Source organism: Montipora foliosa, chromosome 4, assembly GCF_036669935.1.
Source record: "Montipora foliosa isolate CH-2021 chromosome 4, ASM3666993v2, whole genome shotgun sequence".
NCBI lineage: Eukaryota > Metazoa > Cnidaria > Anthozoa > Scleractinia > Acroporidae > Montipora > Montipora foliosa.
Window position 1 is genome coordinate 2,476,160 of NC_090872.1, and position 15,000 is coordinate 2,491,159.

The 15,000-nt window shown below is 37.8% G+C and overlaps 1 protein-coding gene across 2 annotated transcripts in view; it reads right to left on the minus strand.

Moving 5' to 3' along the window:
• LOC137999532 (uncharacterized) overlaps positions 1-9,588 on the minus strand; it is a 36,233-nt gene extending 26,645 nt beyond the window's left edge. The window contains exons 1-6 of one of the 2 annotated variants that reach the window (XM_068845316.1): positions 9,265-9,566; positions 6,854-6,966; positions 5,781-5,861; positions 5,600-5,687; positions 3,812-4,072; positions 2,493-2,633 (exon numbers count right to left, since the gene is read on the minus strand). In XM_068845316.1, the coding sequence (XP_068701417.1) occupies positions 2,493-2,633; positions 3,812-4,072; positions 5,600-5,687; positions 5,781-5,861; positions 6,854-6,966; positions 9,265-9,300 (720 nt within the window). In that variant the 5' untranslated portion in view covers positions 9,301-9,566. Of the gene's footprint in view, positions 1-2,492; positions 2,634-3,811; positions 4,073-5,599; positions 5,688-5,780; positions 5,862-6,853; positions 6,967-9,264 lie in introns of both variants that reach the window. The other variant, XM_068845317.1, reaches the window with a different exon arrangement.
• Positions 9,589-15,000: the final 5,412 nt, after the last annotated feature.

Genomic DNA, 15,000 nt, shown 5'->3' on the forward strand with positions numbered 1-15,000 from the left:
TACGGATGCGTATTTGCAAGTGGTAAAAACCTCTACAGCACAGGTGAATAAAATAAATTGAAGCTTAACATTTGGTTTAATTGTTGTTACAGTTGTTCACGAATGAAACTCGTATTTTCCTCTCGAGTGGATGTAAATAACAATCATCTATACTCGTTTTGGACGCAAAGAACAAGTTGACTTGTTTGTCTGTTTGTTAGTTGTTTTGCTTCCGAGCGAACGAGTGTTTTAACTCCGCTTAGCTGTCCGTTTTTCGAGGTGCCTCAACAGTGTTAAGAAAATTTTGCCCTCTTTGTTATTAACAAGTAATCGCAATGGGTCCTCGTGAAATTAAGGATTAATATCACTTGTGTTTTCAGAAGTGGCTGAAATTGCCCTCGTCGCTGCGCGACTCGGGCAATTTCAGCAACTTCTGAAAACACGCGTGATATTAATCCTTAATTTTACTCGGCCCCATGCGATTACCTATACAAATGAAAAGCCTGGTTTCCCGAAGAAAAAACAACGAACAACCGAGCCAAAAATAGAAAATGAATTACATAAGCAGCACCCGACTCACTTGTCGGTTTTCCATCGCTAATGTCCGATAGTAGTGTGAAGTAAACAATAACTTATTTGCAACAGCAGAGCCTTTTCCCGTGTTTTGAATATCTGTGGCTTTTACAAAAAAATGCCAGATAGCTAGGGAAATGCAAGAGACAACATGCAGATGATGGAGATTGAAAAATAATGCTAAAACTTAAATCCAGGCTTCTACCAAAAACCACAGGTGCAACGCCATGTGATTGCATCTCAACATGGCGTGCCTTTCATCATTACGAGTTTCCTAACAGATGTCAACAAAGCATTTTTCAGGGAAACCAAATTTGTGGGATTAGTTGCCCGGCTTTTGAAACAGGGACAACCTATAATTTTTTTAAATTTCAAGCACTGGATAACGCGGAATTAACCCGTTGACGCCCAAACTGGCCAAAACTGGCCAAGACTTACTCTGTCTAACGCCAGACGATTTTACTCGTCAATGGGTTAATGAAAAACAGATAAAACAAAGCAAATTGATCAGTGCACCCTACCACATAAACTTAAAGTGCCCCTGTGATAAAAAATAAATCACTCCCTCCTTTACTTAAATTCAGATTTTGAAAGTGTTTTTGCTTAACACCTGACTAGCAAAATTTTGAGCTTTGATTTTTGTTCATTAAGGCCATTTACTTTGAGTGCAAGTTTTATATTTCAGGGTCCACCATTCCTCACATTTAAAACTGACCGATTAGACCTCAGAGGGTTGGATCCAGGGAAATGTGATGTCAAAGGATCACTAGCTTAAAATTTCAGTGGGTGAATGCAGCTTATTATACATGCAAAACACCAGTTTAAAAGTCTGAAAGCTCAAAACTCCTGTGCCGCATATTAATTCTGCAAAGTACACACGTATTGCATTCTTAAGCTAGTGAGCTTCTGACGTCATTTTCTCCTCGATCCAGCTCTCTCAAGAACTTAAAGATAGTAATGGCAGACCATTAAATATAGGAAAACTCCATTTAAAATAAACAGGTGTCTTTTTTAAATCAAGGCTTAAAACTCTGGTTGCTTAGTGTTTAGTTAACAGAATTTTGAATTCCAAAGAAAAGTAAGAATTGGTATTTTGGTCACACTGGGGTACTTTAAAATATTTTAAAAGTAGTCCGCAACCCAAATATTAACATTTAATTGAAAAAAGCCTTGCCATTTAGCCAGCCACAATCTACAAAGAAAATTCATTGTTTTTAACTATGTCATTAAACGCCTCTTTAATCTTATCATGGAAGAGAAAGACCAGAAATCATATTCATTAAATTAATATAATTACAGTGTCAGTATGTTTGAGCAAGAGTAGCACACACACATCAGGAGGGTGTATACATTAATAATTATTGTCAATTAGCAAATTTATACTGGTTTAAAAATTTCAATCCAGTTTGAAAAGATTTATTGTCAACTGGTTGAAAAAAAAATCAAACCCCCAAAAAATTAAAGCATAACATGTACAAATCTCAGGGGAATAGCTATTAAAGGGGGTCCTGTGTTACCCATGATCCCCCCTTTGTGACAGTCAACAACATAATACAAACCATATCTGTGAGACTGGAACAGAGTAATTTATGTCACCTGGAACTTAGGTCACCTATGCAGCTATTTTGTAAATTAGGCTTGTCTCTCCTCCCACCCTCATTGCTCATCCGAAAAATTGTCACTTTCACTAAAAAACAGTGTGGATGTCGACTTGAAACTGGTACGTACCCTAGATATGAAAGAGTGTGACCTCCCCGCCTTTAAAAAATCCTAGCTATGCCCCTGAAGCTTGTTGTATTTGGTTTGTATCATTATGACCTTGTTCCAGTATTCATCAGAATAGAGCTTGTGTTGACAGTAGGTAAAAAGTCTTGACCTTCAGTGATAACGTTTTAATTGCAAAAAAATTGAGCAGAACATATTTGAAACCGAAAACACACCCTAGTACTCCTAAAGATGGCTGGTGCAGTGCCTGGTCTGTTGATGTGTCTTCCCGATTCAACATCCTGATCGGTGAAGGAACCACTACTTGGGTGTGCTGGACCATATGCACTAATGCGAAGACTCCGGGTAAGAGAATCCTACAAGACAAGTTCAGTTTTATGAAATGTACAGAATCAATGAACTGTACTGTACTGTAAGTTAAAGGTCAGTGATCAGAATTCCAGTGACTCTAACTAAATAAAATGTTAAATGAATGTAAATAATTAAACAAAATATATGAAAGCAACAATAGAAAACTATTTTAATATAAGTATCTTCAACAGTACACTGGTAAAACAAAGGCCAAACCGGATAAACATCTACATCTACATAGATCGTGTTCCGGCCAGCACTCGGCAAGGTCTAATTTGGCTCACAGTGTGTGGCCGTTTCTGCTTAGGTGGCCTCATACGGCACGAGCCTTTTTAGAGACATCACTGCCAAGGCGGTCACTTCTGCTGGAGAGAACAGGACAGCCACAACATTGGTGACTTCATCCCCTACTCTTCTCGAATAGTGTATAAGTTCGTTAACATCCCACAGGGAACTTATGAAGTTCAACATGGAAGATGTTTTTGAGATGGGGCCTACGGTTTATAGTTCTTGTCTGAGAAGACTTGAAAGTCTAACCATTTTGCACATGAAATTACAAAGGCAGCACTTGATCTGGCTGGGGTTCCAACCCGCGACCTCCTGCATGACAGCCCGATGCTCAACCAACTGAGCCAGCAGTGTGGGGTAACGGGTGGTAACATATTCAAAAACCCATTTATAATCAGCACCTCAAAAATAAGGAAGGCGAGGGGGAAACTGATCACATATACAATGAGATTCATGAAAGCGTGGATTTGCAAGAACAGAAGTTTACAAGAGAAACTAATAATAATAAAAAATAATAATAATGAAAATTCAATTTGTCTATTTGTTTGTTTGTTCACACCCACTCTAAAGGTTATCGCTTAATTTTTCAACTGCAATTGGGCAAAAAACAGATAAATAGGCCAGGTCATCACAATTGGACTGAAACAAGCATATATTGGTTGCCCCAATCTGTATTCCATGCTTGTAAGCATGTATTATAATCCAACCATAAGAACTATGTGATTGCATAGAGATAATATTACTCAAAAGAAAGAAAGGATTTGAAGTAGAAAAACATAATTGATGGCCTTTCCTCCTAGACATAAGTGCATAAAATTTGCCTATTCAAACATGTACACTTTTTGACATTACCCTAAAGCAACAGATATCATGATCTTTCATGCATGATCCTTACCCTTGCCCAATCATTTCTTTGTTGTTTAAATGCCTTGGAAGCTGACAATGGGCTTTTTGATCCATTCTGCTGCTGGGCCTCATTCCAGGTCACATATCGCACCCCCCTGCACCCCTCAACTGCAGGTGCTGTCTTTGGCCGCAGATGAAGCCTTGGAACTTTAGTAAGTTCTTCTAATTCTTCCTTGGATTCTTCTTCCTCAAAGCTGCCATATCCATCAGAGCTCGTATCATTCTTTTCAGAACTTGGTATTGGAATTTTCTGTGGGTGGTTTGAAGAACTAAAATTCATATATATCTACATTGAAGTATTTTGCAATTGCATCCTTGGGGATGCAATACTCGAAATTTAAAAAAATTGCAGGTTGTCCCTGTTTCAAAAGCTGGGCAACTAAATCTGTTAGTTAGTTTGCCCTGATAAATCCTTGGTTGCCCTTTGAGGCTCGGGGAAACAGCTTGACATTTGCTTCAACATCTGTTCAATTTTGTTGAACAATGTTGAATGATGTTGTCTGCTGGGGTGGGCAAACGGTTTCAACATATCATTAACATTTGATTTAACAAAGCTTCACAAGAGGCCTGCTTAGGGCCGATTTACACGGTACGACTTTGTCGCATGCGACAACGGCTTACGACAGGCCCACGACATGATTTATGATTGTTGTGTACTTCAGAAAAAATGTCTTAGCATTTTAAAACATGTTTTAAAACGCTGTGACAATCGTAAGACATGGCGTAGGCCTGTCGTGAGCTTGTCGCATGCAACAAAATCGTATCGTGTAAATTGGCCCTTAGTATTCAGTGCGAAGCTGCAGCCACGGTAGTTCCATTGGATACTGACATGTATACATCAGTGAATACCGCTTAGTGCACACGTGCGTTAACCCAACAATGTTGAAAGAGGGGGCAAGCATCTTCAACTTATTCAACATTTGCAAAAATAAAGAAAATGTTAAACAGTTGTTGAAGCAAAGTTCAAATGCTTTTAAAGTCATTCAACATCTATTCAACTTTGTTTCAACCCGGTTGATAGTGGGGTCAAAAGGCTTCAGCATCACTGTTCAACAAAATCAAAGGGATGTCAAAGCAAATGTTGAAACGTTTTGCCTGGGCCTTTAAAAGGAAAAAAAATCCCCTATGATTAAGCGCACACCGTTTTGAAATGCAAGCACATGGCAATCAGGAGCTTGTGTATCTGAATGTGCTCCTGTTTGGTCTGTTGTCCATCGCCTACATGTTCGTGATATTGCATTTTGTTATCTGACAATGTTTTGTAAGAGCCGCAGACACTCAAAAACACAGAAAAATGCTCTTGAAACTGCGGCAATTTAGTCATCGTTAACATCACACCACCCTCAGATATTGACATTAGAAAACCGAAAAGTGAGTCGGGTGCTGTTTATGTAATTATTTATTTGCTATGTTTGGTTGGGTCATCCATTGTTTTTTTCCTCGGGCAACCTGGCTTTTCATGTTACCAGAAATTGGTTGCCTGGTAAACTTTTTGGTTGTCTGGGACAACCAAACAAAAGCTAGTTTCGAGCACTGGGGATGGATTGAAAGAGACCGACATTGCCGAGGCCTACCCTCTGACAGCCATGTAGCACTAATATTACTCTACATGGAAGGCATTAATTACTGGTATGTAAAACAAGAAGATGACATTAAAAGACCACAACCTTAGGAACAGCAAACTTCCAAAGAGGCAACAAACATTCTCTTTTTTCTTTGCACCAGTGTATATCTAAGCAGGGATGATTAATTTTATAAATTTGATATGGATACTTACAGGGGGAGATGAAATCAGCTTTTTGTTGGCTTTGTACCACTTGTAAATTTTCAACAAATCCTCATGCTGTTTATCAAAGTACTTTGTCCTACATAATAAAGAATAGCAATTTACATTGAAGTTGCTGTCAGCAATTCTTTTCCTTCAAAACCACAGTTGTTACAAGAACAAACAAACTTACGTTGCAACTTCTGATAACATCTTCAATAATGTTCCATAGAATGGTTTATCATATGGGTCTCCTTCATCATATAAATATGGTCTACAAAATTAATTTAAATTATTTACAATAGATTCATAAACACTAATAAAAAATTAGAAACAAATTCTCTAGGTTGAATCGGAATCTCGTGAAAGACAAATCCCCCAAGAGTAGTCTGACAGTTTACATTCCAATACTTCTATTCTGTTGTCAAGATCATACCCCTCTACAGGCTGATGCCATCATTTTTTCCAAAAGCCAGTGTGATTTTGGGAGAGTAAAATATAAATCTAGTGGGCAGGGAGTATAGCCTGCCTAGCTGGCGGGCTTGTTGGCGCCGGAGACAAATAATGAGCTGCGAAGCCACGTGGAAAATGGGGAGGGACGCTTTGAGATTTCAAAGAGTCTCTTTCCATTCTCTGTACAGCTTTGCTGCTTGTTATTTGCCTCCCGTGCCAACAATCCCACCAGTTACACAGGCTAGGGAGTACTGGCACCTGTCTCCCCCACCCCCTAAATCTGAATCTTTAGATGGAGCCTTTCACCTCTATGTGATCATCGTTCCCTCTTGAAGATTAAAATAAAATCATCTGGTGTTAATACATGTAGACTGAGTAAAATATATAGTTGGCCATTTAAGGGTGATTAAATGTACAAGAGCAAAGTTTTGGGCTGGACAATCTGCAAGCCAGCGAGTCATGTAAGCCACGCAAATTTCACATTTAAATCTAAGCACCCATTTCAAATACCAGTAGCGCTGATAAACTGTTGTTAAGTCTAAGAACCCATTTTAAAATGGTTAGCTTTCAATAACTGTGTGACTCGCATGTTGGCTCGCATGGCTCGCAGCCATGGCTCGCATGGCTAGCTGGCTCACACATTGTCCACACTCACCAAGTTGGACTGGTATAATAGTGAAAGACTGTTATAATTAAAAGACATTGGCTCATCACCAATACGGTGATAATGATGGCGATGATTATTATTGTTATCATTGATCTTATTATCATTATTATTCACAACTAAATACATCACATGATACCATTACAAACCTCATATCCAGATCTTTGGCCTCTCTCCTTCCTGTCAGAATTGCAATCTTGACATCCTTGTAGTATTGCTCGAGAGCAGTGGTCATTGTACGAAACTCTGAGTAATTCATGAGCTACAAATGTCCAGGAGATTATTACAAAAAAATACCTGGCAATTAGGTGAGTTCCTGTGAGCACTAGTTCTTTTATTTGGGGGTGGGGGGACAAAGGTCTACCTTGATTACAAGTAGAGTCCAAATTTTGAACAAAAGTTATTCACTGGCTGATATAATAGGTCGGCACCCGCCATCTGACGAAGTAGTGTAATTTCTCATTTTAGGTAACTTTGTGTGCATTCACTGAAAAAAGTTAAGCTATGCCCCATACCGGTATATACCACCAGGGCCCGGTTGTTCAAAAGCCGATTAACGCTAATCCCAGATTAAAAATTAACCAAGGAGTTTATTACTCCACTACTAAATTCTGTTCAACGTTGATATTTGGCAAAACTTTACATTAGAAGAAGTCAATCTTGAAAAACAAAAATAAGCAAAACAACCTTTCACCAAAAAGTTGAAAACATGAAACAAAAGTTTACGCTAATCCTGGATTAAGCTAATCGGCTTTCGAACAACCGGGCCCAGGAGTATAGCTGGAGCACATGCCTTAGTGATGTGTAAATTTAAAACAAAACATATACCAGTAGGTACATCATTCTGTAACAAAATACACATACATGACAAAAAAGACCAAAAAAATATTGACCTTACATTTATACTAATAAGAAAAATATAGTCAGATAGTCATTTTTCACAATACAGTCATTTTCCAAAGGAAAACATCTTCAGCAAAGTTAATTTAATTATGTCGTTTTATAAATAAATTACTCTATAAAAAGGCCTGGTGGTCTTTCTGAGATGTCAACACCACCACATATGACATTCATTGCACACTGAGCTATGACTGAATATTGTTGCGTTTAAACTTATTTTTTAGTCTCTAGGCAAGCATAATGCACCACATGCAATGGGTAACAAACAAAGAACCCAAAGTTTGTGTTCTCCAAGGATTTGATGGGATTTTAAAGGGGATCATTTCTAATTAGTGAATTTCAAAGTGAATTCCAACGCATGTGGCACTTAAACTACTCAAAACAGGACCACAGCTTCCGTCAGTTATCTTCAATGAAGGGGTGACTCCACTCAAGTAGCCGGGGTGTATGTACTTTTTGACTTTATAGTGGTGGTCGTCAGTAAACAACTTGACCCTTAGCTACCAAGATACATAGCTTTATTGATTTTTGATCACCTCAATAGACCATAGTCGTTTTCTCAGTATTGGACAGGAACTAGCTTGCAATGGAGGCTAATGCAGGAAAATTTTTTCAAATGCAAATACTTTTTAATATACTCCCCTGCATTAGCCTCCAAAATTTGCAAGATAGTTCCAGTCCAATACAGAGAATATGAATATGGTCCATTCGCACTGATGATTCACCGAGCCCTCAAGGCAGCAAACCTTTCTCATTCTTTTGTAATAATAATAATAATAATAATAATAATAATAAGAAGAAGAAGAAGAAGAAGAAGAAGAAGAAGAAGAAGAAGAAGAAGAAGAAGAAGAAGAAGAAGAAGAAGAAGAAGAAGAAAAAGAAGAAGGAGGAGGAGAAGAAGTTTATAAGTGCAATTAATTACATAAAAATCGCAAACGCTCTTGTAACAATATTATTACGTGGCAACATAAACAAATACTAAAACTATGAAATTACAAAGAAGTAATAAATGCTCATCTCTTAAAAACGAATTTAAGAAAAGAATTAATTGAAAAGAATTAAAGAATAATGTTATTATGATCAACTATTTTTTTTACTGACGCGTCTACAAGACCATAACCAGCTGCAAAAGTAATGAAGCCCTGTATTTTTAAAAATGCAAAAAGTATTTGGCTAAGTTTCGCTACTTATGATATCTTCTTAAATATAAAAAGTGATCATGAGATATCGGTGCAATGCCAAACTCCCCGATCAATTTTCAGACCCCTGGCGCAAGTATTGTTATTAGCAGTATGCTATATATTAGAATTGCACAAAGTACTTGCGTAAGTTCAGTAAGTTTGGCTACTTATTACGTCTACTTAACAAGACGTCATCATTTAACGCACTGGTGTAACTAATATCAAAAGTGAGATATCGGTATAATGCCAAACTCCTCGAGCAATTGTCAGACCCCGCGAAATTATTGTTATTACCACTGTGCTAAAGTACGTTGCATCAACTATTAATGAGCCTTTGGCATTGCTTAACAAAATAAAAGCTAACGTTCAAAAAAAGCCAACTCATAACTGACGAAGTCTGTCTGAAAAAGACATTGCCCTCGTGTGAGCTATTTGGTGAATGTTTCAATATTACCACAAAGCTCAGTCTTATAAAATACCTTCGATCTCCGCAAAGTTCTTATATCCCTCTCCATTATTACTTTTCAACATGCCACAGTCCCTTCAGCAAATAATTTGCTCTCCATTCGTGGAAGCAGATCACGACTCGTCTTCTATCCCATGCGAAAAGGCCTGTTGCGTTGCTAAGATCTCGTCTCCTATACCTTCCTATTTCACACATGAGCGAGTTTATTATGCTATCTTTGTGTCCAATATCTCAATGGAACGTGTTAACGCCATGTTTACCTACCCTACGGCCGTCCAAGGCCAAACCGACAGCAAATATGCACTGTGGCCATTTGTTTACTTAGCAGGTCACGCATGCCTGTGTTGTTAACTGTGACTTACACCGAAATATTTGACCGTTTCTTAAGGACCTTGTTCTTCCCTGATTCTAGAGCAAATAAATGTAGTTAAACCTTCCGTAGCATTCAATCGAAATAAAAAATCATCTTGATAAAAATACTCAGGCTAACTATCGCAAAAAACAAGAAGAAGAAAAAAACTTGCCAAGAACGATCCGTGGAGGTATTTAAACTATTAGACAGAAAGTTGAGGCTAATGAAACCAACACATGATTCACTGTTACTCCGAGTTTCGTGCTTACGCACTCATCAGACAGTATTTAAATACTGCCTGATGAATGCGTAAGCATGAAATTCGGAGTAACAGTGCATCATGTATTGGTTTCATTAGCCTTACCTTTCTACGATTTAACTCTACACTTATATTGGCAACCCTAAAATCTGGAATCCGGAATCCGGAATCACAGGTCATTATTTTACCAATACAGAGAGTAAAAACTATCCTAAACATCCATAAAAGCTAACCTTAGGCCTAATTAGGCCTAAACAAACGTTTTTAGGCCTAAGGTTAGCTTTTATGAATGTTTAGGATAGTTTTTACTCTCTGTTTTGGTAAAACAACGACCTGTGATTCCGGATTCCGGATTCTAGGTTTTAGGGTTGCCCTGTATTGAGCACTATTTAACAGTGCTGGCAGCCTTATTATTATTATTATTATTATTATTATTAAACTATTAGATATCAACAAACAACCCAATAATAATAATAATAATAATAATAATAATAATAATAATAATAATAATAATAATAATCATAATCATAATCATAATCATAATCATAATAATAGTGATAATGATAATGATAATGATAATGATAATAATAATTATTATTATTATTATAATTGCCAACGAGTCAGCCCAGCAAAGACGCGAGGCTGACGAGGCGGCAGCCTTAAGAGCCGAAGCACGAGGGTGTTGTGTATGATAATGTAAGATAAGGTAAGGGAGGCAAAGGCCGTGACTTCAAGAACCAATGAAAGAGCGTGTTTTGATGTGTGATGTCATCAGACAGACATCGTTTACGTGGATATTTATGATCCTGTGTTCGGAGGTGAGAGAAAACACATTTTTACTGGGTTGCCATATGGCAATCCAGTCGGAATACGAGTTAAATTTGGTCCTTTTTTTTTTTTTGTCCGTGTCGGGAAAAGTATTTCCTGTCACTCCCCTGCTAAGTGGTGTCTTTGTGCATAGAGTTTTCTGCGCGTATTTTGCTAGGTTTCAGGGGGTAGTAGAAATGTGTAGAACAGTAGAATGACCTGCAATGGCGTTTGGTGGATCTTTAAACAAAATATACCTTTATGGAGCTCAAGAATGGAACATCAATTGGATAAACAAGACAAGCGGTGAAAAATAAATATCTGGAATCTTAAAAGCGACGAGTAATGGACTTCGACAACAATCTTTCGCCCGTCGAGCCATAATCAAAGTGAGCTGTATTTCTAATATTTTACCAACTGAAGTGGTGATGTTATGTACAACACTGAAACCAAATGGAAAATTCTCTGGTTGCTTACAGCTTTAACAACAACAGAGAAGGAATCGAACACCTTAAGTGGATCTGTGATCTCTGGTGCCTGGCTATTTGTATTTAATTGTATTCAACTCTGCACAGTCTTCAGGTATAAAAATAATTGGAAATGTGACAGCCAAGAATGATGGCTTGTCGTCTATTTTGTGCTTCATTATTCGAGAAAAAGGTTCTTCATGGAGACGGCTTGATCCTGAAATTTATTTTGTTGCAATATTGCGTATGGGAATTTGACACGATTGAGTTTGTCTCTTCACGCACGTAATGAAATAGGAAGGGATTTTTGCCTCTAATAGCAAATTTGTTGTTTGTTTCAAAAAATATTTCGCTGGAAAAGGTGGCTTTTATGAATTCATCATGTTTTATAATATGTGAGCTTAACTGGATAGTTTTTATGGCAATAGTAAAGCATTTTCGTGTCAAAATGAGGTTAGCGTCTTTCTGGTGTGTTGAATTAATTAAATATACCATGTGCGCCTCGTGAGTTTGTAGTTGTCGTCTCTCGTAACCTTGATTTCCACTCTCAAAATTACCTCCTGAACCTACTTTTTGCGTAGAATAAGCTTTTAGAATGATGTTCTTGTCTTCTGTGGTGATACTTAACGATTCGGGAACATTTTGTGAAAAAACATTTATAACGGGTCACACGCGCAACTTCATCGCCCGATTATGCATAACATCCACTTGGCCTTTTGACATCCGATTGAAAAAAAAACTCGTAAGATAATCGCGGACCGGTCGATTTCTCTGAAATTTGAAAGGATGATTGCTAACGAAATGAGAAAGATCTTTCACGATAACTAAAAATTCCCGTGTAAAGCATGAGAATTCGACGAAGAGGTAAATGCGACTAAATTTGTTGCGTGCGTTGCTACTTTTGTTTTGATTGTTGTGCAAATTTTGACAGAGAATATTAAATTATAAAAAGTATCTACGGATATATCGCTAAAAAATCTTTATTTGTAGCGGTTATTTGAACAAAAAAGATGCAACGCTTGACGAGAAATAATATTTTTGTTAATATTTGAAGGAAGAAAAATTTCGCGGGAATCGGGCGCGGTGAAAATGAGTTAACAACTTGCAATGTGATACGCGAGGAGACAGGAATTTTTTCTCTCTGAAGAATGATTTTGGGGCTGTTTACATGGAGGTAGGAAGATCCTAGCACTAGGAAGATCCTGTAAGGCGGATTATCCTCGCGCCATATGTTTTTTTGTATTCAGTTTACATGCAAGAGGTCGTACTTGGCCCTAGTGCTAGGATCTTCCTAGCTGTGAGCTAGGAAGATCCTAACACCATGTGAACTGCCCTCGCTCGGAAGTTCCTGGTACTAGAGACAAAAAAAAAAACAAACATGGCGGCGGCCGGGTGTTCACAGTATTCAGCTGCCAAAGGTCGACAATTTCGTCTGGCGTTGCCAGAGGACCGGACGATTCTAATGATTCTGATGACCGCCGACATTATTCAGGACCAGTTTTGTTTCAAAGATATACCACCCAAACGAGAGACACAGTGGAAAGTGTCGAAAACGCTGCGAGTCAAATACATCCGAATGAGTTGAGAGATTGCCAGGAGGAAGATGAAAAGGACGTTATTAAAGCTAGTAAGGAGAGTAGAAGAACCCAAATTACATGTTTGTTGTTCTCGCCCGCCATTTTGCTTTCATTCTCCACTTCCACCTAGACAGAAATTTCTGCATGCAAACCAAACGAAAAGTTGTTTCGCCTTCTAGGATTTTCCTAGTGCTAGGATCTTCCTACCTCCATGTAAACAGACCCTTTGTCATTGTAGTGTAAAATGAAGTTTATTTGGGAAGCCAACAATATTTCTTAAACTACTTAGTTAATCCAATTTATTGCTACGACTTGCTAGTGCGAAGACTGTTTACATGAAAGTCACGCTTTTTGAGAATTTTGAGTGTTATGAAATAACTAACCCAAAAACATTCAGATAGTAACAAACTTCATAATTATTTAACCATTTCTTCTGCTTTTGTGCTTGTCAGCATCTGATTTGCGATAATTCGCAAGTCTGTTTTTGTATCTCATAGATGTTTAGATTTTCAATTAAATGGCCGCTCAACCTCGCGATTGTGTAAATAGTTCCCCCTGAAGTCAAAATAGATACGTTTCTCAGGAACCCGACAGAGAAGGCTTCCTTACCCGACAGATGAAATGTAAATATCCAGTTAAATATTACAACAAAATTAAAAAACCAAAGACGGACGTTTCTTGGCTAAAAAGTATGTTGTTTTAATCTGAAAACGACGAACGATTAACATTCTTTCCCGCACAGGCAGCCTAAGCTGGGTGTACGATTTATAGACTTTGTTTGGGAAAATATACTTTGAGCTTATAAATGCTAAAGTAAGCTGTAAATGTACAAATAAACTTCACTTACCTCTACGTCCAGTTATCCTCGTCTTTTCTGTGCAATCGGAGGGCAAACTGTGTCCATTTTAGACGGATTTGTGGCTTACGAATTTTTGCGATATCGTTAGTTGTTAAGAGGGGAAATGAACGCTGCAGTTCAATGCCACTAAATTCAGTGCCTTCCTTTTTTGTGTAACACGTACCACAGGCAACCCAGTGTGCGCTTTACGGAGCGTCTAGTTTATAGAAGAAATATAGATGAACAATACGGTGGCTACAATTTGTTCCAATATGCAGAATTTAAAGCAAATGATTCAATGCAAGTTTGAAGAAAATTTTAACTAAGTCAAGCGTCATGTTTTTTTCACCGTGCCGTGCGAGATGAATACTACTGGGTTGCCGTATGGCAATCCCAGTCAGAAAATGGGTATATTTCTCCGTTGTTTTATTTATTTATTTTTTTTCCGTGTCATGAAAAGTCGTGCCTGTCACTCTCCTGCTAAGTGGTGTCTTTGTGCATAGAGTCATCTGTACGTGTTGTGTTAGGTTTGAGGGGGCTGGGGTAATGCGTAGATTTCTCTGGTGCACACGGGAGAATATTTCATTAACCTGCAATGGAGTCGAAAGTCATTGCAACTCGAATGGCGTTTTAGTGCATCTTTAAACAAAATGTACCCTTATGGAGCTCAAGAATGGAACGTCAACGGTCTCCGACAACAATTTCATTTTTCGCCGTTGGATATCAAGTAACCTTTGTTTCTAATATTTTACTAACTTGGTATTATATACAACACTGAAGTCAAATGGCAATTCTTTTATGGATTTAACAAACATTGGAGGAATCGAACGCCTTGAATGCATCACTGTTTACTGAAGTCGCATCTAAGTTGTCTGGCAAGTTACATTCATTTTATGACTCAACTCTGCAAAGGTAAAAAAAATTGGAAATATGTTAGTGAAAAATTATTTGAATGAAAGCTTGTTGTCTCTTTTGTGCTTTATTATTTACGGCGAAGGTTCTTTCGAAAAGGGTTTGATGTGAACTGTCAGAAATTTATTTAATACACCTTATTCCAAAATGGCCGCTGATTTATGCGGATACAAATTGGTCCTTGTTGCCTCGTTCAAGATAAAATATTCTTTTGAATTTTAAGCTTAAGAACGAGGCATCAAAGGCTAATTTGAATAAAAACAAAAGAATATTTAAATGGCGGCCATTTTGGAATAAGGTGTATTGCATCACCGATTGTGTCTCGTTTGCACGCACGCAATTCAAATAGGAAGGGTTTTTTGCCTCTTATAGCAAATATGTTGTTTGTTTCAATAAATGTTTCGCTGGAAAAGATTTCCGTGAAATTTCCACCTTTTTAAAATTTATCATGTTGTGTAATTTTCGAGCTTAACAAATTTGCATACGTGTGTTGAAATGTGATACGAGAGCATTTTTGTGGTATAGTGTCACGAAAAT